Source organism: Anser cygnoides, chromosome 6, assembly GCF_040182565.1.
Source record: "Anser cygnoides isolate HZ-2024a breed goose chromosome 6, Taihu_goose_T2T_genome, whole genome shotgun sequence".
Lineage (NCBI taxonomy): Eukaryota > Metazoa > Chordata > Aves > Anseriformes > Anatidae > Anser > Anser cygnoides.
In genome coordinates this window covers 37,832,048-37,857,533 of record NC_089878.1, presented here as the reverse complement: position 1 = coordinate 37,857,533, position 25,486 = coordinate 37,832,048, and the positions used below count along the sequence as shown (strand labels likewise).

Sequence of the window (25,486 nt, the reverse complement as noted above, 5' to 3'; positions counted from 1 at the left end):
TCAATATAGATTTGAGAGCTTTATAGTGCCCCTGGCAAATATGAATAGCACTTGATGAAAAGTGAAGGTTTTCACATCACCTACAGTGCCACTGCTTTGGAGTAATTAACACCACACGCTTCGTAGATATTTATATCAATTCTTCACTAGCACACAGAACAGTTCTTTGTCAGAAATTCGGTACCGAGATGTCCTGCAAGGCTTTAGACACACTTTTATTATGAGCCCCTATTTTAAGGGATTTACAATTCTGACAGAAACATTTCCCCATGGGATAAAAGTTAGTATGTGTGTTCTCAGAGCTGGAGGAATTTTGCTCTTGTAAAAATTGGTTAACATTTTTTTCCCTGAAGAAACAAGCAAATAAATAGTTTTGAGAGGTTTCTGCAACCATTTCGTTCACCTTTAGAAAAATAAATAGATGCATTTTATAATACAAAATTTGGCAGGCTTTTAATTTTTAATCTGGATGGTTGCATTTTGTGATTTAAAAATATTCTAATGCGAGCCTAAAAATTAACATTTAAAAGTGGTCTATGTATAAGCACTGCAACTGCATTTTCATAACATTTTAACAGATTAAGGGATAAACTCTGGTGAAGACAATGAAGGAACCTTATCAAATGTGCATTTCACATAGACTTACCGTAGATTGGAATTAAGCCGTGTTAACGAATCCTGCCTCATTTGCATGGCCAAAACCTAATCCTAATGAAACTGCACGGTAGATAACTAACATGTTTTCTTTATGGTAACATTAGTTTGGTAATAAAATTGTGCTGGGTACCGACACAGAGTTACTGTGCCACAAATCATGCACCTTGTTTTTCTGTAGAAGAGTATCCCAGGTAGAACCAAGCTATGTTTATGAATCAAGACCTTAATGCAAGTGTAGCCAAAACCAAATGCATCTGGCTTTCCTAGAGAGATATATTAGAGGATGGATTTGAGTTATGCTAATGAATCTGGATTTGTTAGCAGGGATCACATCTGATCCGTATGTAACACCGCAGGAGATTCATCAGCCACACTTTATTAAACTAAAAAAACCCACCCCTAAATCCAGAAATTAAAAGACTATAAATTACTACTCTATTACTGTAATAACTGAAACAAACTAATATGATGCATTAAAATCCCACCCTAAACCCACAGGGTACTTCAAAGAGGCAAAACCCTTCTATGTATTGAAATCAAACACTATGAATCTTTAAGGACAGATCCTGAAAGATTTGGTGTGTGTGAAAGTGTGAACACACTCACACACATATGTGTGTATCCATGACACTTTTTAAAGCGCCTGTGGAAACTAGAAGCAGAAGCCCACCATTAAGGCACATAATGGTTTCACATATTGAAGACTTCCTTAGAGGAAGAAACACTGTGCTGAACATTTTTGCATGTATCTAAAATGTACAAAGTTAATTCATAAAATCTCCTATTTCTCTTCAGACATGGGCCCAGCTAGTGTTTAACTCTTGTGGCTGCTTCAGCTTGTGCTAGCCGGGGTCAATCTCTTGGCTCAGGACAGACAAGTTTAATACACACTAGCAACACCCTTTGCCATTTTTGACGCACCACTGGAAAGCTCACACTCCAGAGACTGACAGGGGCTGCTGGCAAAATGCCTTTTTCTAGTCAATTTGCATGTGCAGTTGTGGGTTTCACACATAATAATTTGGGAGTGCGTAAATTTTTAAAGCATCATTCCAGACAATATTTGAAAACATGGCTTTACTTGATTATTAGTGGTCAGCACGCTACTGCCTTCAAGTTAACTACCAGCTTTTTAGGAAAATACTTCTTGGATAATCTAGCAAACACTTTTTATCAAAGAAGCCATTTTTTAAGGATATATGAAAGTGATGTCTGACCAACTTAGCAAGAAACTGGAACAGGAAAAAATCACAGATTCAAAGCATTTATTATTCACTGGCACATATTTTAAATTGTTAAAAATGTATTTTGTTGGCAAGTTAGAAAAATAATGAGAAGACAGCAGAAAGTATTCCAGCCTACTCTAGAAAACAAATTAGCCAGCACAGCATCTGAAGTTCCCATTGCTTATATTAAATACCAAACTATATCAGAATTCTTTTCTTAAAAAGAAATGGAGTGGTGCAGCATGTTGATTTGCATGGTGCATGGTGAGTGACTGTACTAAGTGGAGAGGCTTCTACCACATACACAAGTAAGCAAAAAAATTGAAGAAGCAGTCAGTTAGCACAGAGGTACAGGGAACCATATGCTGATTTTTTTCTTTACAGTTCAGCTGTCTAAATTTTCCAAGAAACAGCAACAAAACCATATCTAAGAAGTATTTGTCTAATGCACATATGTTTTTAGCTGAGAATGAAAGAGAAAAATTAATATGTCAATTTTTACTTTTTATTCCAAAAAGTATAAAAGAGAACACACCTTTGATGAGCCCCTTTTCTTGCAATGTTTTCAAGGAGGGTCTTCGGGAGATAAACTTCTTTAACCTGCTCTTAACTCGGTTTCTGTCATTTGAGTCAGAAGCACTGTAGTTCAATCTGAAAACTAAAGGAAAACAAAATAAAAAACTTCAGTGAAATTTTATTCTTTTTAAGTAGTAATAGTTTGCTCAAATATTCTTGGAAAACAATGGCCCAAACCATCCTAATAAAGTCATGCAGTAGGTCAGGAGTGTAGCTGGTTGGATAGTACAGAGCATCTGATTAATATTTTTGTGAATAAACGTGATGAGTTCACTCTGCTGGTTAGTCACAAAGTTGTATTATTTATTGCCTATAAGTATTTGGATGGCTACCAGTTTACTCATGAAACGTTCTGGAATCCCACAAGTTTCACATGGATGATTTTTTCAACTAAAAGTCCAGACTCGAAGTGCGCTATGCACTATTAGCTATATACTGCTCGCTATGAGAAAGGATGGATGGTTACACCACTAGTGAAGGACTGAGTTCTCTTGCCAAGATGGATTAAGCGCTATATATATATTTAATGCAGTTATAGAAAACATGGCTGCATGCCATGAAATGTGTGCAAGATGCATTAATTTATGGAAAGAAAAGTATTCCCGTCCTAATGATTATATTTTATTATATTTAGGCATTTACCAAACTGAGAAACATTTTGAGCTCAATTTATTCCTGCTCTGTGTCAAAAAAGACACAGAACCCAGCTGCAGAAAATCCCCTAGAGGAAATTTCAAAGGCATAAATTTAACTTCTTGTGTGCTGAGGTGCTTACAGGGCACCATCACAGCTAAGAAAATAGGCTGTGTTAGTAGCAAGGAGAAACTCAAGGCTGGACACTCCAGAAGAAACTGAGATGCCATATGGAGACATGCTCCAAATGTTTCGCTGAAGAAGCAGATTTTTAAAGATTGGTGACAAACCACCTGAGCCTCAGCACCCTTGGCTAACTAACCCTTGTCCTGGGCTCTCTTGCCCCAGTGCTGAGCAGGACAACAGGGCAGCCAGAGCTGTACAGCTTCCCTTGGCAAGGACCTCCACGTGAGAGAGGGGTGGCTTTTGGTTTCTGAGGGGAGAACAGCTTCCCGTCTTCTCTTGAAAATTAATTAATTAATTAAAAATCCACCAGAGTATTCTCCACAAGCTGATCTAGCAAGTGTTGATCCATTGTCCCTTCTGTTGAACTTCCAAGTAGTGCCCTTCATAATGTAGCTGCAGTAACAGAGATATTCCCCCATCTCCCCTACCCTGAGTCTCCTATGATGCAGTGATCTTCCTGTAGAGGATCCAGGGGAAGAGATTTTCAAAAAGCAAATTACGATCAAAATTATTGGGCTATTTTGTAGCATGAAGTTTTGCATAAGGTATAAACAGAGCCAGAATGTTTAAAGGTGCACAATTATAAAACAATGGCAAGCTAAAATAACTGGTTAAGCAACAGTAACAGCCCTGGAATATTGTGGTTTACATTACAAATCTGATTTTAACAGCCAAACTTATAAAATGGTTTACGCTTTGCTGTTGTCAAGGGAGAAAAACTTGCCAAATTGTTCATTTTAAGTAAATAGAACATAGCCAATTAAGGAAAGCAATATTTAAACACATGCCTATGATGATCAGAGCATAGTTTGCTTCTGATTTCACTACTGATTTTAACAGAAGAGTGCTCCATTTTCCCACAGCACTAAAATGACCCCACACATACTTCCACAAACTAGTAATCACACAGGACAAATAAAAGGACACTTTACTGGAAAATACACAGCTTGGTACAATAATCCATCACTTATGAAAAATAGAATTCACATTTTTTAATGGTAGCATTCTTGGAGTGATATATCATAGAATATAAAGATTAGCATTCAATTGATGGCTGGTGCTTTTTTAACATTATAGTTGAGGACTTTTTGTTCGAAATTGAGCAATCCTTGGCAGGGACAAGCTAAAATTCCAAGTCACTTGGCTGTGCTATAAAAAGAACAACAAATGGATGTTTCTAATTCTGCATCTTAATGGTACTTTGAAACAGTGAAGTGAATTGTGTTTAGTTTTGGGACTCTCTTGTTGCTTTGGGTCATTCTGTCCATATCAATTCACATGTAGGTTTGCTTTTTCCTGACTTTCAGTGTGAAGCTTCCCAGTTCCAAATGATGCAGGAGTGAAAATATCTCTTAAGTCAGTTAAGATGCCTGCCACATTTCCCATTCTGCAGGACTCTGAAATGCCCACTTGATTTACATTTTTAGCTCTAAGAATAAGCCAAATTTGTTAAGATACTTTAACTGAAATAAACATGATCACACTGTGAGTGGTAGGATGGGGAAATCTATGATTTGATAAAAGGGTAAAGATCCTCCTGCTTAGAAAGATGCATTAACCCAGCTGGAAGTTTTATACCTAAAACAGCAATTATAGTGTTAAAACTATGTCTAGATGTAGAAATAATTATTTTCATGGATGATTTTGTATGTTATACATTGTATGGTATAGCACATAGCTAAAAACAGCAGCAAAGCTAATTTTGACAATTTTCCTATTCTATTAAACATGTGAGTCACCAGAGGGAAACTCCAAACCTCCCAGAAATTCAAGGGTTTAGATAGCATGTTCCAAACCCAAGCTTAGCCAGAAATATTCTTGTTGGGATCTCATTTACAAATAGCCCTTCTCTTGCCAAACCATTCTTCTCGCGATATCCCCACATTAAAATGACTTTGCTATTATATTTAGAAATAAAAAGAGCACCAAATGTTACTTCCAAGAGACAAAAAAATATTCTGTTATAAAACTGAAAAACCACTATATATATATATATACATATACATATATATATATATATATAGTAGTACCTTCCTTTTTAAATTTGAAGTTCTGAATTTGGCCACGAGTCTTCCATGAAAGTGAGCTGGCAAACTTCAGACAACATAAAAAAAGTGGAAAGCAGTTCCACACAGAAGAAAGACAGGATACTTAAGGGCCTAAGTACAAAATGATAGGAAATAAATCTACTGCTTGTTCTCAAATCCTCTGGCATAAACTGCATAGGTGTGCCATGTGATTGATTGCACTGAATGAACTCATATCCTCAATTCTGAAGCTATTCACATTGACAGAGTCACATAAGTGCCTCAAAATCAACAAAGAACAGAAGCATAATTCCTGTCCCTTTACACAGACTCTTCACTTAAGTATTTTTTTATATCTTACTAATAACTTTTGAGACAGAAGAATAAAAGACATGCTTGCTCTTGCTGGGCCAGGGCATTTTTACGGTACATGTAGAGAGGAACCCAACAGCAAGTACAATATTATGCTAACTCTTCTGTTGGAAAGAGGTACAGGACACTTCAACCCAGCAGCAAAAAAACATAACATGAGCACAGGCTGGCTTTCACGTTTGGCTGGGAATTAGCTAGGACTCTTCAGATGTAAAACAAACAAACAAACAAAGAAACCATTTCTGATTACTTTGGTCACTTTATAAAGTGTTTATTTATTCCAGAGGTATTAATAGACAAATGAAAACAAAAAGCAAGCTATTTTCCTCAGGCAATTTGCTATCCGCTCTAGAATTAAGGTATATTAAATCACAACAGCTTATCACATTAGGGAAGTGTCCTGCAGAACAGGTACAAAAAGAAAATAGTATAAATAGAGCATTAGAAAAAAAAACAAAAACGTATTTGTGCCTCTTGGTGTTAAATAGCATTGCAAGAAAACTGGCTGAAATAGGAAGCATAACTAGAGGCTAAATTCTCTGGAAAAAGAAAAAAAAAGAAAAAAAAAAACCACACTTAAATCAAGATAATAACTGACCTGTCTTTTGGGGGGCCCTATATAAATCCCCTGAATACTTATTCAACAGCAAAAAAATCCTAAAAATATATGCAGCTTTTACACAAGAACACAGGAGGAAGGAAGGAATTAATGCATTGCCCTATGCCTCACACCATTCTGCAAAAACAGCACCATCAGAGTCAATGGAAGTTTGGTGATGTACAGACAAATTGTGAGCCTTATTTGAATGCACTACATTGTCTATATGATGCAGTGATAATAAAAATATTACAGCTTCAGCTGTAATATTTCAGCAGGCTGAAGCTGTGGCTAAAGTATTTGCAAGGTGAAGTTGCGAAAGCCTTTCTTTACAATTTTGGCATGGGCACAACTAAAAGAACCAGGAGAGACTACAACCCTTTCAGGGCAAGGATCAAAATTTTAGAGATTACTTTCTGTGAATTTAGTAGAGAAAATAAAACAGAAATCATGTACCTAGACAATATATTTCTAGCAGACTGGTTTTCCTGGGTGTGACATTCTAGGCAGAAAGTAAAATGTTTTAATATGTCCTAAACAGCGACATATTTCATTGGCAAGGTTTCCTAACTCCATGTAACACGATCTCACACTCCTTCCAACGACTTTTATTTCACTCTTAATTTACAAAACATTTATATTAAATCCCAAGGGTTACCTATGATTAATTCCTGCCAGGTACAGTATATCTGAACACTTCTAACATGTGTTGAAAGCATTGGTTTTTGAAGAACTATCCATTAATGACTTTCTGAACTGTGACAATGGATATTGACAGTGCTTGTCAGACTAAAGCACTATTGATTGTCTCACATCATGTGTATAGCAAAACCAATTTCTCTCAAGTACCTCTTCCTAACTGAAATACATTATTATGGTGTCTATCTGTTTATTATAACACCCAAAATTATTGTACGTAATTCATTTGGAAAGGACTCATGCAGATTGAGGAGCAGCAGTGGGAGCGGGTAAGGCATTAAGAAATTCAAATAACTTCGCATTTGTTTTTTCTCTTCCCCTAGTCTTGTTCTGCAGGTAAAAACATAACAACTAGTCTGGACAGAGCACTGTTCATTTTTTTAACACTCTTGAGGACTTCAAAGCCTCAGGAAGTTCTTAGTTCTTAGAAATGGAGATGACTTGTAGCATAACAACACCCATGGTTACGATTTAATAACTCTTTTTCCATGGAATAATAAAAGGGACAAGCTTGATCATTCAAAATCCAGAATACGCTGATCAAAAACCTAGACGCAACTATCTTAAAACACATGAACAGATCCACGGGTTTAGTTGTGATCTCACATATCTTGAACTAACGATTTTTCAAGTGTTTTACAGACTCATGTCCAGAGTCCTCATCAGCATCTTGCAGGACTGAATCAAAGCTGAGATGGCTAAATGGGAGGTAGAAGTAAATAGTTCTCTTCAATTTTGGATAATGAAAGTGCCAGTCTAACAGCAGTACTATCACATATGTGCAAAAAATTATTTAAAGGAGTTAATTCATTAACTAATTTCAAGGAATAGGCATGTTTAATTGCTAAGAATGTCTCATCCTCCCCAAGAAACATACAAGTAACATGCAGAGGCGTATGGCTATGCCTACATTCCAGGAGACATTGTAATTTAAAAATATAGAATGACTCATGACTTTAACTTTTATTGGACTTCATTGGAACTCAGAATTCAACGCCATTTTCATATTTTCTTGGCCTGCAGCTGAGGTAAAACTACTTGTAGTCCTTTAGGGGATGAGCAGCATGCATTATTGTCTATATAAGTGGTCAGTGTTTCAGCCAGCACCAAAGTTTTGACACTGATAAAACCAAGTCACTGCCTCCTTCCTTTTCTTTGTGATCTTCTGAGATGGAGTCAATAAAGCCTGCTCACTAGGGATAATGAATTCACTACACCTACTTTATTGAGCTAAAGACTTTTGTCAGTCATCCTATTTTATTCCTCTGGGAAGTTCCCGGGCAGGTCTCACGAGTTATCCCCACACTACAATTATTGTATCTTCTTTGCAAAAGAGCAAAATGAGAGACAAAAACATGGTTTGCTTGGAGGCACTACAAAAATGATTGGTGGGGAAAATACAGAAATCAGGCGTTACCCCCAATCCCTATGTTTATGATAAGCTTTAAAATTACAGGTTTTGTGACTACAGAGCGTAGACACGAGAACTGTGGCACCAGATGACAGACTGGGTATCATTGGCCAGGAGATGCTAGGAAGATTTTGTTTTCATGGGCACCAAAGGACCTGAAGTAATTCAAGTTTATGCTCTTAAAACAGATATTTGCCACAGCAACTATATATGCATTTGCAAATGTTTATGAAGCACGCTCAGAAATAAACAATAGGAAAAGGAAAACAGTGATTATATAGTGCAAATAATTTTGCTGTAATATGACAGCTGAACAACTTAAGTGCTCAGTATTGTCATTACACTTTGTGAAATTTGTGTGCATTAGCAGTAAAGATTCAATAAAATGACTGTATAACTCATATTTTGCGTCATGCGCTGATGCATATAAACTTTAAAAAAATTTTGTCTCTCACTAATAATAAATGGAAATAAATGAATAGTGTGTATAAAAATATCATTGCACGCTTACATTGTGAAACAAAATGGCACTCACCCTGCAGATTTTCTTAACAGCATTTGTAGCTAAATATTTAGAAAAGCAAGGTAATATTTCTGAGCATGTCTTGGATTTTTAAAGGAAGATCATACCAGACTAACCTGATATCTTTCTTTAATAAAATTTTGTTGTTGTTGTTTGTTTGTTTTAATAAAAGGGAAATGCAATAGGCCAAATCTATCTGAACTCCAGTTGTACATCTGATACGATGCCAAATGGGAAACTATCAGTTAAACTGGAGAAGATGAAGAGAACTGAAACAGTAACTATGAAGTGACTAAATAAGGTATTAAAATGAGCTTTGTTGAAAGGAGACCTACTGTATCAAAAGAAAGTTACTAGTGCAAGCCCTTAAATATTCTTGGAACTGATCTTTGTGCTTTCATTAATGACTTCAACATAAAAAGTGGGAGCATTCAAAAGTACTTGGTGACTCACAGCTGGGAAGTATCATCAGCTCAGACACAAATCAGGACATGATACAAAATTTTAGTGACTTTCAGACTGGAAGCTGGAGAAACAGATTAGACCTAATACTACCAGACGCACTGTCACAGAGGGATTAATACAAAATATTTCTGTTACAAACTGAAAACTCAGCGGTTGGAAACATGAAAGTAAGTGAGATACCTAGGTGGATTAATTGGTCATAAGTTCACTGAGCTATTTATGAAAAAGAGGCATAAATAAAGCCAGGGAGAGAGGAGAAAGTACAAACTTGCTGCTCGAGGCCCTGGTGAACCTCCACCTGGGTGCAACCTCAGAGGCTGATGTGCACGAGCTGAATTCAAAGCAGACAAGGTGTAGGCAATGCTGTGGGAACCACCAGGAAAAGAGGCTGCTTAGCTTGTGGAAGTGGATGGGGATTTTGGCGTGCTTGGCCAGCTAGAAAACGGCTGAGAAAGGCTGTGATTGTTCTCTCCGAATATGCTCGTGGGGGTAGGAAAAGGAGCAGGAGATGAGAACAGGACAGCAGGGAGGGAGAAGAACTGTTTAAACTGAAGAACAATGTTGGCACAAGAATAAATGAGTATGAACTGGCCATAATATGAATTTCTAAAACACCCTTTCAAAGAAGCCATGGTAGCAAATAAAACTAAAAGAATTTAAGATGAAGCTTAATAAATTTATGAAAGGGGACACAGAGCATGGTACCTTGTGATAGGAGGGACTGGACTAGATCACCCAGGACATGCCAATCCTTTCTTTTCACATTTTTTTTTAGTACTGTCACAATATTAGAAATGCTATTATCCACACTTACTTGAATATAAAAACCACAATGCCAGAAATCAATGAGTTTGCTTTATTCATACAGTATGACCAGTTTATGTTCATCTAATGTAAAACATGTGGGACTTGGATGAAAGCTGCTGCAACACACAAAGTCAGGCTGCTTGGGCTCTAGGAAGAGAGAGTACAGAGTGCTTGGGAAGGGGAAAATGCTCTCGTTGAGCCTGTACCAGGGATTAGGACTCGACACAGTCAGTTTGCACAAGTGGCTGCGTGCACAAGGGAGCACAGTTTGGTAGGAGCACAGACCACTGTGGACATGCCTGGTCTCGAGCCTCCTTTGGTAGCCACTTTCTGTATCTCTTCAGGTTAAGACTCATCTGGCCACAGAAAAATATGGGCAAAGCTCAGAAGAGCGAGGGAGCAGCTTTTTGCATTTGGTGTGCTTCTTCCCTTTCCCAGGAAAGGGGATTTCCTAATTTCCCGGGGAAATATTCAATAACTCGGATGGTCTAACATACAGGACTTAAACAACAGCCCTGCACTTCACTACCTGATTTTCAGTGGTTTTAGCCATAGAATCTCATCCAACTCATATAAAATGCAATAGTTTCAGAGAAAAAAAAAAAAGCAGTATTTGATTTATTTGATTTAATGACTATTGAAGTTGAGATATATGATATCAAAATATTATTTAAGCAGTCTTCCCAAAAGAAAACAAACATGCAATTAAAGGTTGAGGAAGATAGAGCAAGGAACTACAGATTATTTCCAGATCAAGTTGAAACAGTAATTTACAATTACCAATGCAATTTTTAATTTTTTTTTTAGAATACAAAGTTCTGTTTGTTTTCTTCTATTGTGGAATATGTCAGTAACTTTCAAGTCTTTAAGCTTACCTCCCAACTGAGTTAGTAAAAAAAAAAAAAAAAAAATTCAAACAAACACTTTTCAACCTTTTGCACATAATGTGAATAGTCATAATTTGCATTAAATTGCTCAGACAAAAGGACAAGTAAGTTACAGAGTTCCTTTCTCTACAAGGAGCACCAGAGAGACTGTTATGCCAAAAGAAAACCCTTCTGAGTGGCTGGGTACTGCCAGAAATGTGTGCACTTTTAACTTCAAAACCTACATATAATTCTGCCTTATGCTTTGGAAAACAAACTAATTATCTGTAGAGAACAAGGGAGACTTGGCATTGCTGTATTTATACCACCCTTGTTAAGATTTGTACAGATGATTCATATATTTAAATTTAGAAATGAACTTGGATACCTTGTTGTATCTTTTTTTTTTTTTTTTTTCAGATCTGATCTTACGGGATCTTTCCAGAAAGAAAATCATACCAAAGAATTTCCTTTTTATTGAGACTCTTATTAATTTTATTTCATATTTCTACATTTTAAAAAATAAATATTTTTTTAAAATTTAATTATATTCCCATTACACTCAGCCTTTAATTATATTCATAACCATATATTTTTGGTCCATGATGTATTTCTGTTGCTTCTCATGCAATAAAGGATAGAATTAACTTATAGTGCATAGGTTATGAAAACCAACATGTTAAAATTGTTTATTTCCAATGAAGGTGGTAGCAACATTCATTTCTACATCTGCTGTTTCAAACCTCAAGTTCCAGTATACTTTTCTAATAAAGCAAGTTTAGCATTTTCCATTGACTGTAGATGTGATATTTTATGAAGGAGAAAGGCACACCCATTATCTTTAAAGTAATCAAAGAATATCTAGTCAAGGATCTGAAATCCATTTGCCGTACTTTGTTTATACATGCACTCTACTTTATCAAATTATCTCTACCTCAATTAAATCATTCGAGTAAGTATAGCAGAACAAAGGATCAACCACGAGCTCATTTTTTAAAACAGAAGAATTCAATGAATTTAAGAATCTGTTTTACTTCTTACCTTAAGTGAAAGTGCTGGTAGGAATCTCCTACATCTATAAGAACCTAAGTGTAAAACTCGGACAGAGTGAACTTCACTGCCAATAACTTCATTTTGTGTTTCCAGATATATGATTTCTATGTATTAAAACACAACTGATTTTCAAACTTTTCAGCAGTTACAGCTCCTTGCTTTGGCTTACAGGCTAGTGTCAGAGCTGCACAGGGAGGTGATGGGAAAGATCCTCCATTAGAGGAGCTTTAGGATCTGCATAAAAACAAATGCATGTATGACTGGGAGTCCAAAAATGAGCATCTCCTACACTGCTCCTGCAACGGGTTTGCTGCAGCAGGTAGCTGGGACCCCAAGTCTGCCTGACCCTTGTGCTCAGAGAAGAGACCTCCAGAGATGTTGCAGGGCACCCAGTGACATTTAGTACTTCGTCCAGTCTTCAGAACAGCTGCACTGGAACATTTGTCTGGGCAGGCGTATGATTGCTATATATCACAATCTTTTCCTGAAATAAAATCAGGCCAGTCATCGCAACAACTTTGAGACACTTCGATCAACTACATGTGGGGTTTGCATGGGTGCACTGACCCTTGCTTTGACCAGCCACAGTTAAAATTCAGACAAAATGTTGAAAAGATACACTAAAAGACTGTTTTAGCTTTAAAATTAATGTTCCAGCTGACAAACTGCACAGGGACTTAACCTACTTTAGAACATATTTAATAGCATAATTTAGTCTCTAAAAAGAAAAGCAAAATAACTAATGATGGACAAATTTAGAGGTCGAATCTAGTTCAGATAAACATTCAAAAGTTCAGATGTTTAACCAAACCTTATCTTGTCCATGAAAAGCCTCAACCAAAGAGCTCTATCAAATATAAGTGAAGTACGGAAGACTGTGGAAACTTCTCCTCACAGAAGGAAAATGCTATTATCAGGAACCAGCACCTTATAGTGGCACTCACGTGGTAAGCAGTTAAGCATCAAAGCAAAAGCAAAACATTTTCAGAAAACTGTTTCATGGAAATAGTAATATTTGGATGAAATCCAACACAGAGAAAAGAAAATAATATTAAGGGAAAAGATAATACAAATGCAATTAGACTATCAACCAATAAAACTTAATCTGCGCTTGATAGATGAAACCTTCCAAGCTTAGAATGAATAAGGAAACTGGAGATCAGAGGACTCTGCCTTTTGAAGTCTTGCTGTCCAGATCCTGCGGACCATTATCTAGTTGAATTTTTTAAAGGCATTATGAATATTCCGTCATGGAATAAGAAAACTTTATTACTGTAATGACCTGTAACTTGAGCAGCAAAGATGAATTCCAAGTACACAACTCTTTGAAAAAGGTAAATTCTGCTAACTTAATTTTCTGGACGAATACTTGCCAAATAAAAGAACATGTTCAAATGTTTCAAGGAAAATTTTCACTTGCTAGCCATTAATAACAGATAGCATCACTCTAATGGACCCTCTCCATCCCCACATTCACCAGTTTCGAATGGATTTTAAAAAGTGTATCAGCTGAGAGGAGACCATTGCTGTGTCTTTCCTGGCACTGTTTCTCATGCAGCACACCATATCTACTACAGCATCCCAAAGGAAAGTAAAATTTAGACAAATAACACAGAAAACCAATGGTTCTTTGGTATCCTTTCATTTTCTTTCCCTTCCCTCATGTCACCACTTTGACTCCTCTTTACTTAAGCCTGTCCTTCACCTTTTTATGTCTCTCTACCCCAAGCCACTTTGGCAGTTTAACAGTCAAATTTACTTTTCTCATTATTGAACCCCAAATTCAAACTAGCAGATGCCTAAAATATGAAATCTAGCAGGAAGTTTTTTTTAAGCAAAACTAAAATTCTCAGTTCAGAAATGACTAATGCGTAACTTACATTGTTAAAAAAATAAATGAAGTATCCCTCTCTGCAATTGTCCCTTAATAGCAGTACTACCCTTGATCCATCATTCTCAATGATCTTCACATACCACTGTAAAAAAACTAAAGTAGTACAGTATTTTCATTATTTTTTTCCATTATTTTTAGTGCTATCTTGTGATTTTCATTCAGATACACGTGAACTGAAATACCTTCATATGAAGAAAGGTAGAAGCATTATAGTACCTTAAAATCATCATAGTTAATTTTACACGGACAAGAAAGACAAATATACATATATTTCCACACCAAAAAAAAAATATACACAAAGCTTATATTCGAAGGAGCAAAACTTCTCAAGTGGTTGGAAACCATCACAATGAGACAGATTGTGATTTAAATGAATGTATCCACAGCCCAGTTAGAAGACTGTCAAAGAGTGACCTTGAGACCTTCTTCTACACTACTTAATTTTGAGCCAACTTTCTGGCCCTTCCAGCTAGCTTTTCCCAAGACAAAACCTGACTGATGTTCAGCATCTAGTTTCCTCCATAGACTCATCCCAGGAGGTATTATGGACAAGGCAGCACCACATTTGTTTCTCTCTGCCCTATTCTGCCCTTTACTTCTTGTCCCAGAAGACATTTTACCATCAAGTGTGATATTAAACATCTGCATATCAGACGCAACATTTTAAAAGCACCAGGCTGGTGGGATGCATATGATCATTAGTTTATATCAGACACACACGTTACAGACATCAGGCATCACCAGACATTGCAAGGCGACCAGAGAAGACGTGAGGGAAAGATTTATCTGATAAGGACACATCCAGTCTGTCCTAGAAGGAGCTACTATGGAGAGATGTGGATGCAAGTCGCATATCCCTCCGCTCTAAATGAAGTAGTCTATTAGAGACACCCAACAAGCTAAAGGTTAACTGGCTCTGAGTTACATTTTTCTATATCAAAGTCTATTAAATGGCAAATTATCAGATCTTCATCTGCCTGCTTTCCTTTTCTGACTTGCCTGTATCTGGCCACCCTCCCTTAGGCTCTGGGTCCTTGGACTAGGGGATATCCTTCTGCAGCAAAAGTGATTATAAAACATGCAATCAATGTGCAGTTATAACATATGTGACTTATAAAGCTTTACACACAGACACACTCGGTCTAGCAGAGAAACTATTTCTGTGTTCTGGACAAGGTGTCTTCTTGAAGTTCATGATGATAAGCCTTGTGTTCTAGGTGTTTACTTTTTATCTCAAAAAAAGTGGTCATGAAACAGGTAAAAGCAAATCTTAAGATGTATCAGGAGAGACATTTTCATACAAAAGAGAGAATTCTATTTCACATGGCTGTGAGATGACCTCATCTTGAACACCCATAAGCAAGAAATATGAATTGATACAGGGGCAGATTCAGAAAAGGGCTATTGGAGATCAGGAAAAAAAGTAGCACCCTTTCAGAGGAAAGAACCACAAATCTTGGCTGGCTCAGTGTAGTAAAACAAGCAGTAGAAGGAATATGACTTCTGTCTGTAACTCTATTTGGGATAACGAACTTGAGAAGGAAAAGAACTGCTGAAAATAAAGAGCTAGCTAAATGGTGACATGAGAACACATTCCTACCACAAGTCCATTTAGGCTAAAAATTAGAAGAATGTTTTCAGCTTGAAAACACTGAAGTTTCAGAACATCCTTCCAGCATGAGCAGAGGGGCAAAAGCATTACTACTGAATTTCATTAATTATGAAAGGAATCAAATGAAGTAGTTGTTTTCAAGAACTGGGGAATTGATTCAATGCTACAAAAAGTCTGTCTGAGGCAGATAATGCCATGTTACACTTTTCAATAATAGTAACGCAAATGAATTCCTCTCGGGTGAATCCTGGGCACTCTTTAAGACAATGGCCAATGGAATTAATTAAATGGAGCCAAATATTCTTGGTGGTGAGGGGAGCTGCTCGTATGTCATAGTGTTCTCTCCACCGCCAATATTTAAAGCCAACTAGTTGGAGCCTTTTACTTAATTGAGAAACAATATCGCATTTAACCCTTCAGTGGTATTCCCCCCTTTGTCTTTCAGAGGCACAATTGCAGCAGCTATGTGTCATGGGACAAACAGACTTTGCTGCAGAACTGCATGTGCCTACAACTTCTTACTAGCTGGTCTTGTGCACCTACACAGGAGCCTGCCCTTAATTAGGAAGCTCTCTCATCCCTTACATAGGGGTGTATATCGCCCTTACTGGTACAGCAAATGGGCTCTTTTATCATATGGACTCCATTTCCTACAGAAGATTCTCTGGTTAAAAAGTAGCACTGGTTATAAAGAAGTCCACCTTTTAAACTGGAAGTTTTAAGTCCTCCAAGTACAGACATCTTTAATGTGCTTGTCCTCAACCTGTTTGTCTGGCACGTCAGCAGGCAGCTGGTGGAACAAATAGGAGATCCTACCAAGCACATTCATTGCTAAAGCATTAATACACTCAATCCAGGAGACAATAACGTGCTTCTATCCATTACATTCATCTTTAAATATGTGGGATTAGAGGTCATAAATTAAATGAAATACATCCTCCAACCTGTAAGGTACAAACATTGAGATGATTTCTCCATTGGGAAAAAGGTGAGTCTGGGCAGTAAGTAATCCTATCTAGAGCCTGATTTATGGTCTCTCTAATTGAGCTTAATTTAGACTTTTATAACCTAAAAACCTCCTTATTTCTGTCACATTCCTCCCAAAGTACCATGAGGATTGCATCTGGATTAGTTATAAATAGCAGTGAAACCTCAGAATACAATGTAGTCTGACAGTCATTTTTCTGGCTACAAACTTGCAAGCAGGGTAGTCATTCAATAATTCCTATGAGAGGTATCAGAATTAGGCTCAGGGGAGTGACACAAAGCCGTGCTGACTCTTCTTTCCCAAGGAGCAAAGCTCAACAGTCCCTCCTGCTTGCTGTCTCCAAAGACAGTGGTCTAAAATATTTCCTATTACAGTGTAAATGCCTGCATCTATGTAGCTGTATCCAGCTATCAGGCTACATTCTCTCCCTGTGGAGGTGAAATACAGAGATGGAAAATAATGGAGATATTCTTGATGACACAGGTGATGGTGTGTCAAGCTGATGTAACTGGATGTATTGTCTGTTGTCTCAAACAAAAATCATGGTATGTGGCACAGCATACACCAAACTACTTAGCAATGTAAACGCTCACTTAGTAAAGGATTAGGAGACAGCACCAAACCAATGCAATTTTGGACAGTTGGGCTTAAAAGTGGTAAGAGCCAGCATGAACATTTTCACTCACATATCACAGGAGCTGACCCCAATAGTAGAACATGGAAGGGGCCAAACTGCTCAACTCCCGATACCAAGAATGCTGATGTGATGATCATGATTTCTTTGTGATTGCTTTTTCTGAAGTAATTGCCTGTTTGAATCAAGCCCTACACATTTTTCCAAAATGCAGCTTTCTTAAACAGTGAGTCAGTGTGTGTAGTTCAGCAGGAAAAAACTTAGAGTAATCATGACTATCCAGTCTCTACATGCCCCCATATCAAATTTATCTTGAGTGCACACGTAGGAGTCTGTTTTGTTAAGAAAAAAATATGGTGCCACTCTCTTTTTTGGCAACAAGAAGAAATATGGATTTGCAACCTTTTTTTTTTTTTTTTTTTTCTGTTTAAACTTAAGTCCTTCAATAGTGTTTTGAACAAACCTAAAGAGATTTTAAGACAGACATTTTGTATTATAACATTCCCACGGGTTGTATGTATGATCGTCTTTACTAAAGCTCCTTTCAGTCCCAGTTGAATAAATATGCATTTTATTTCACTAATCTTGAAACAACAGGAATAAAGTTTACTCAGGTCTTTTATACCTCAGAGAACAAAACAAATACTACAAATCTTTAGAGAGAAAGGATATACAAAAGGGCTTGAGGTGAATGTTTCAAAGCAAATACTCTTTAAATGATGTGCAAATTATTTCAGCACTTGAACATGATTTATGAAAGGGGATTAGTCCACTGAAACAAGAACCCAGTTTAAACTGTTGGGTTTCAAAGTCAAAGATGAGAAGTGTTTGCTGGAAATGGCAGAAGAAACCAGATAGTAATCTATAGTGAGGATTTCTGATTGATTCTCTTTAACTGAATCTTCCACTAGCTATCACTGTCATTCATACCTAACTGTAGTGGACAGTATAAAATACCTTCTTTTATGATGTGTTTCTCCATAAAAATGAAGTATGCAATAGCGATAATTAAGTAATAATGAGGTAATTAATAACTCGGTGACTAGCTCTCTATTTACTAGTATGCCCCATAAACGAGCACAAGGAATATGAAACAATTAAAGATTATCCAAGCTCATACAGATAACTTTTACAGAGTTGTGTGTCAGTGAGCAGACCAATGAGTCACAGGTCACATCTATAATAATACATTATATTATATTGTAATATTCCCACATACTCTTCATGTAATGGGTAGGAGCTACTCTTAAGTACTATAAAAATGATCACTTTTATGTAATTGTAAAGATTAATAAGTGAGCTAACTTCTCATGGTTCTATAATGACCCTGCTGTTCTAGTAGGTAAAGGAAAATTTAATGATCCTGCTCAGATATGATTAATATCTAACTTTTTCCTGACTAAAAATCTGGACTTGGTTCAATAAAAATGAATTAAGTGAACATGCACTGATTTCCCTGCCAAACGTTTATATGGAACTTGGTTATGCCCAATTTGAAAATATGCTTTTTCAACCCAAATAGTAAACTCTGGAAGGATTTTGGAAAGTGAAGTAGAAATAAAACAAAGAATTAAGGAAACATTATAATATAATTGATGGAAAAAGGATATTCAAATTCAGGAAAAGTCCACATTTTTATCAGAACTTGTCACAGTCAGTTGTTATTTTGGGTGTGACATAATCTCCTTTTATAGTGACACAATTTGTTTCTGAATTTGGCATATTTTGCTTCCAAAATCACAATATTATTAATTCTTTGTTGCTGAATCAGTATTTTCCTAAGCTTTAAGAAAACAGAATACCTATAATAAATGTTGAAGCGAAACCTGAGACAAAAAATAAGTAAAAAAATAGTATAGTCCCTCTAGTCCAAATGAATGCTCCTGCCCTCCATAAACAGCAAGTTGCATTTTCTTTCTGTGGGCTTGTTCAGTATCTGAAGCTGACTGCAGTCCTGTTGATGCAATGAAAATAAATGCCAAATATACAAGCTGTAGAGTGACGAAATTAACATTGCAGTAGAAAGCTGCATATTTGCATATAGCTTGACTTTTGCTTTCTATTTTAATTGTTGTTGGTAATGCAGCACTGAAATACATTACTATTTTATATTTCTTGGTTTTATTAAAAATAATATAATTGACCTATACATAATGCTACCATTGTAAACTAATAAGACTCCCTAAATAGCATCCATTTAGATTTGAACCTCACATCTAACTACAATAAATGGGCTGTGATGGGGAAAGAAGCAAGCACCACACCAAGCCAGAAGGGGTTAAAGCTTTAGAGACTTCTCCCGTTCTTTCCTCAAGACCACTGAAAAACCAAAATGGTTTTCTGTCGTTTCTTTTTGTTGTTGTTGTTTTGTTTGTTTTTGTTTTCTTTTTTTTTTTTTCCCCCTCACATTGTACAGTCTTAATTATCTAACAAACTGCATTCAGAGATGATTCTGGATATGTTAGCAGTTACTTAAGAATATTTACATGCTATGCTTCAAGTTTCAAAATTCAGCCCTCTGAAGCAAAGAAAACTAAATGAAACTGGAAAAGCAACTTTGGGCAATTTTAGAGCACACACAGCCCTTACTTAAGAGCTAGGCATGGGGTGCCTGACTTAACCAAAAGATTTTGTAGTGCAAAAAATTGCAAAAAAAGTGCACTACAAAAATGCACCTCTGAATGCAAATCAAAACTATGAACCAGAAGATATTATAATATATTTATATATATATATAATTAAAAAGATGCTGGGAGGCATATCCACACATTCCCCTGCGGTCATTCCATGGGGAAACTTCCAAGCTAGCAGCATAGAGCAATGCCTTCCCCTTTGGGACTAAAAAGGCCCTGGCTCCTGGTTGAAAGTGCAAGAGGAATTTAGGTAAGCAAAATATCATTATTTGAGTTGGCCAGTGGCCAGGGTGGCTAACACCCCGATCCTAACGAAGAGGGGGAAAGGAATCCCAAGCCTGCTGTTTAATATGCATGACATGTCGGCTTTGCTGTCAACTTTTCCTTCCACCCCCTGCTTTTGTCTGCTTTTTCCACCTGTTGCAACTTGTCCTCATCCAGGCTGAGAGCTTGCTGGGGCAGGAATTGTCTTACTTTGGTGTCGCATTGTGTCTGGCACAATGATGCCCCGATCCCCAATTACTCTTATTGAGGCTCTAAAGACATCATGAATAACAATAACACTGTGCAGCCCATAAAGACTTTCCTTTTCACTGAGATATATATATAAAAATATATATAAAATAGCATTATATATATTTTAAATCTTGACACTGTAATTGTGGCTCTCTAAGCTAGAATTCAAACATGGAGGAGGTTTTTACAGGATCCGTCGCACTGCTGCATTACTAACCACCGGATTTTCAGTAAAGTGTTCTTGAAGATAAGAAAAATATGCGAGTAGAAACAATAAAAATAATGCAATTCAATCTTATCAATTCAGGCAGTTCCAGCTTTTATGTGGCAAACAAGGAGATCAAATTGCATTTATCTAATATCACAGATTTTTTAAATGTCTAAAATATTTAATTATTTTGCTTTGGCAACCTAAAGCTGAGGAACAGATTACTGTTCCCACTACATAAGGAAATAACTGACAACAATTAGTATTTATTCTTGTTGCTTTTGTAATAAAAATAGAATTCCATCACTTTCAAGGAAACCTAAAATATTAATAAGAATGTGATGAACTGAGTAAATGTGACGCCATAAGGAAATGATGGAGAACAGGTTGGAAATATAGTGCTTTGGGAATGTATTGCATTATCAAGCTTGTGATTGTGCATTTTGACAAGAGCAGCCCTCAGATTGATACGGTAGCCAAAGGGCACTCTTCCTACTGCACAGCCGTTTGTTTCCGTCTGGAAAAGGGGGAGGAGAAGAGAATTGATCCCCTCCGACAATCGATAGTGACTCAAGCCCCGGCTCTTCCACAAGAGGTCACTCCTGAGTGACAAAATTCCCAGAGAATGGCCAAAATGCAAACCAGAAAGCAACCATGGCCAGAAAAAGCAGCACCGAGTGCAACAGGGAGCACAGCACTGGTTTTACCACCTACACTATGACTGTTCTGGCAGCTCCTGCAGTCCATACACACAGGAAGGTCTTTTGTTTTTTGGATACCTGCACAGCTTCTGGGACACTTGCAATGCACAGATACTCCCTTCCTACCACGTGCCGTGACAACACCTCTATTCTCAGACTAACCCCCCGGTGCCCCGTTTTCATGTGATAAAATTAACATGGCAGGCTACTCACCGGCAGACCCAATTATAGTTGGTACTAATTAGTTTTATTTTTTTTTTTTGGCAACCAAAGGAAAAGAAAAACCCTACAATCTGAACGATAATGAAATTACTTGGAAATTATGAAGTCTACCACCAGTTTTTAAAAGATTTCTTCACATGGAAAGGAGCAGTGGAGCAAGGCAGGTTTCTTGCACCAAATGTACAGTGGAGATTGCTAGGTGAAAAGCGTGTTCTTCCTGCCTAGGCAATATCTTCACAAATTAAATAAGTGAAATAGTTGCCATCATAAAATACAGAGCAATCTCTTTCCATGCATTTGAAAGCGGGATCACACTTTTAGATATTTTGGTAACATTTCCCAAGGCCATCCTTGGTTATTTCTTAGCTCAAAAAAACTTCAGTTAAAACATGAATTGAACCCACACTGGATGAGAAGCCACTGAAAAGCTGCACGACCAAGAGGACAGACATTGTGTGAACTTTGGAAATTGAGTCTGGCAGTTTAAGCCCAATTTTCAATGAAATCAGTGTCTACAACTCAAAAAGCGTAACTGAGAACTACTATTTGTCCTCGCAGTGTAAGCAGAAGCAATTAGGATTAAACATAAAAAAACAAATTCCTACTACTTGGTCCCTAGGAGCAGTCTCCCCAGTTTTAAATTAAAGAATAAATCATTGGAATGCTTTAGGTAGAATATACCTGTCCTCTATATACTTGTGCTGCTAAAAAAGACCAGCAGCACAGCAGTATCTAGTCTAAAACTGGACATCTTTTGCAGCCCTTAAATGCAGAGAAGGAAAATACAAATGAGTGAGCTGTCTGAATATTTCATTAAAGATTACTGGCGGTGGTGGTGGCCTGCTAACACACATCACTTGCTTGTCTTTCGTGCTAAACTGGAGGAGTTTTAAGCCATCTTTTAAAAATCTCCTTTGTCTGGATTCAACATTGGCAGCAGTCAATAATATAAGAGCACTATAAAATTATAAAATCGTTAAACTTTACAAGAACTTTATAAACACACTTGCAGATATTGCACATATCTTCTCTGTGCTCTGCAGTCAAACTGGACAATGAAACGACCACCTGTTAACTGCTAACAATGTGTCATTACCAGTTCTCATGCCTTTTTAAAGCAATTTTGGCTCTAGCTGCCGATAATTCTGGCTACGATACTTGTGTGAACATTAAGGGCACAGAAAGCCAAAGGCAGAAAACTGACAATACAGTTTGTGCTTAGACTACTAATAAGTAAGTGAATAATATGATTTTTCTAATTCCACATAATTACTTGATCTCGAGGGGCCAAAAAAGTTCTGAATACATATTTTAGAAGCGATCCAAGCTACATTATTTAGATACAAGCTTCGATTCACTGAGATTTCACAGCAGATATTTTCACATTTTTAATAGTTTAAATAGCCTTGAACAAAACAGAGGTTACTCATAATTCTCTAAGGTTTTAAAAGAAACGTAGACTAAGTCTATGCCACTGCTCGTATTCACTTTTTCTGTTTTGTCTGACAAATTATCATTTAAAGATATGTGAGAAGTCAAAATAAATAAATAAAAATGCCCCAAGTGATAAGACAGTTTATGAGCATTTTGCTATTAGCTACAATGAGAGCAGAATCAGGCCCTCAAAACTTACCATGCTCTCAAGTCTTATTTTTTCTTCCTTTGAGAAATGCAATGTAATACACAGCAGAAAGATATTGGGACAATTTTTCACAAGCTACATTCAGGCTTCTTTATATTTTATAATAGAAAGAGAAACCTTAAAAAAAAAATTAAAAATCTCCAAGATGACAGGAAAACAACAACAAAAAGCTTTGGTCTGCAAAAAAGAGACTATTTAATGAATCTCTGTATTTGTGCGTGTGAGCGCATGCATGTGTGCATATATTTATGATTATGTGGATAATTATCATTAAAAATAGCTATATTGGGTGTTCTTAATGTAACTCTTTTCTTAACATCTAAGACTTTGATCCTGAAATGTGTGCAGGCAAATTCCTGCACAGACCTTCAGCACCTATAGGTATCTTGTACCAGCACGCGGGGCTAAAGCTGTCACGGTGCTTACATTAGCAGCAGTATGTGACTCCTGCCAAACAAAGAAGAAAAACAAAGATTCAGGAGAGAGGGTGAAATTAACTAATGCTGAGCGAGTGATTTGGGATCACCACCAGCTCCTGCTGCCCACCGTACCACAAACACCTCAACACGAGCTGGAACAGGAAAGTCTCAGTGGACTGACGCCCCTACTAGTTTTAGATCACTTTCTTTTCTAATCATACCAACAAAAATCAATCTCAATCCCTGAAATTTACTTTCCATAAAATTATAGATACATCCCTGATTGTCGGCGAGAGAGGATATGCCAGGTCTTTCAGCAATTCAGTGTATAAATATATAACAGACAAAATTACTCTAGCAATTTGAGGTATTTTACTAAAATGGAAACAAAGCAACTGCAATAGACCATTAGCACAGGACTCATGTTGCTTATTTTTTAAAATAAATGGCTTGAATAAATGTCTTTTCTCCTAAACAAATTTATTTTGTTTAGGAGGGAACGTCACCCTTTAAAAGTATGGAGCTAGTAACTGTCTTTACTTAAATGCAAGTTATGTATATCAGCACAGAACACATTCAGCTTTACAATTCTCAGTGATCTTCCTTACATTCTGTATGTAATAAAAATTAGCTTACCCTATAATGGCACAGTTATTTTAAAAAGGGGAAAAAAGAATAAAATCAGAAAGGAAAAAAATCTTACTTAAAGATTTTCTGTGTTCAGGCTTTGGTTCTTTGGATTCAGTGTCTAAGCTATTCAGTAATTCGATGCTGGAGGATCTTTTGAGTTTGAACTCCAAATTTCTCGATGTGCAACTCCGTTCTTTTGGCTGGGGAAAGAATATATATATATGTCTGCTTTTAATAAAATTATTATTTGTAAGAATGAAGCAAGAGATTACAGAATGCCAGTACAGAATCAGAAACTAATAGACACAGCAAGTGATGCAGTGAGTATATAATTTAAGGGAAGTGTAATGCAAGATTTGTCATATGGCAGAGCTTTTATGCCCCTGACAGACTGATCTTAATTTCTGAGATAAATTCCCATTTAAGTAAGGAAAACAAAAGGCCTGCTTCTTTAGGCCTTAGAGACCAAAATGATTTCCACATTGTAGGCTATTTCCAAATTACTGCAAAGAGGAAGGTTGTTTAAGTAGCCTTTCTGTTTTAGATATTCACGGCAAATGTTCTTTCAAACACAATTGTTTCAAACATCTGTACAGATCTAGGGTTGAACTTTGCTGGTATAAGCACGGGGAAGAACAGGGGACTTCGCTGCTGCTCTAATTCACTGGCATACGAAATGACAATTAGGGACCATTAGTGGTACCGAGTTTAATCACGTGTAGGAGAAAGCAAAGAAGGAGGGAGACCTGGTTTTGGCTGGTCACACGCCTCTTCCCACGGCATGTGGCCAGGTGAGATTTGCCATCCCAATGGTGGGGAAAGCTGCAAGGCTTTCTGCACAAATTCAAAGGTTTAAAATCAGAACAAATGGTATGGGTGAAGACTTCGGTGAGTGCTGCTGGGTAGCATCCTGTCCTGGGCATGCAGCAAGAGCAACCGCGGCAGGGACAAGCCCTGCCACCTGGTACCCTCGCCCTGCTACATGCTGCTGTGGCTCACTCTGCACTCAAAGCTGCTGAAGCCATGATTTCACCTCTTTGCGGAGTTGCACTAAAGAAATAATCGGGTCTATTAGATGTTTAGCTGAATAACACGCCAAAAAAAAGAGTGCTTTGAGTCTCCATGGAAAACTCCACCCCAAAATCTTCAGTGGGATATCAATATCCTCGCATACCCAATGAAATGCACAATATGAAGACATACATCATCAGATCAAACTTTCCTTGGCTGATTATAGCCTCAGGGTAATATAATGTTTGCAGTTCTTTAAGGAAACAGTAGCCCTGCT

General features: G+C 37.1%; 1 protein-coding gene across 7 annotated transcripts in view; it reads right to left on the bottom strand.

The window, feature by feature from the left end:
* ARHGAP15 (Rho GTPase activating protein 15) overlaps window positions 1-25,486 on the bottom strand; it is a 331,319-nt gene that overhangs the window by 134,378 nt on the left and 171,455 nt on the right. For all 7 annotated transcript variants that reach the window (XM_013189194.3, XM_066999696.1, XM_013189193.3 and 4 more), the window contains 2 exons: window positions 24,272-24,398; window positions 2,419-2,541 (listed from right to left, as the gene is read on the bottom strand). In XM_013189194.3, the coding sequence (XP_013044648.1) occupies window positions 2,419-2,541; window positions 24,272-24,398 (250 nt within the window). The remainder of the gene's footprint in view (window positions 1-2,418; window positions 2,542-24,271; window positions 24,399-25,486) is intronic.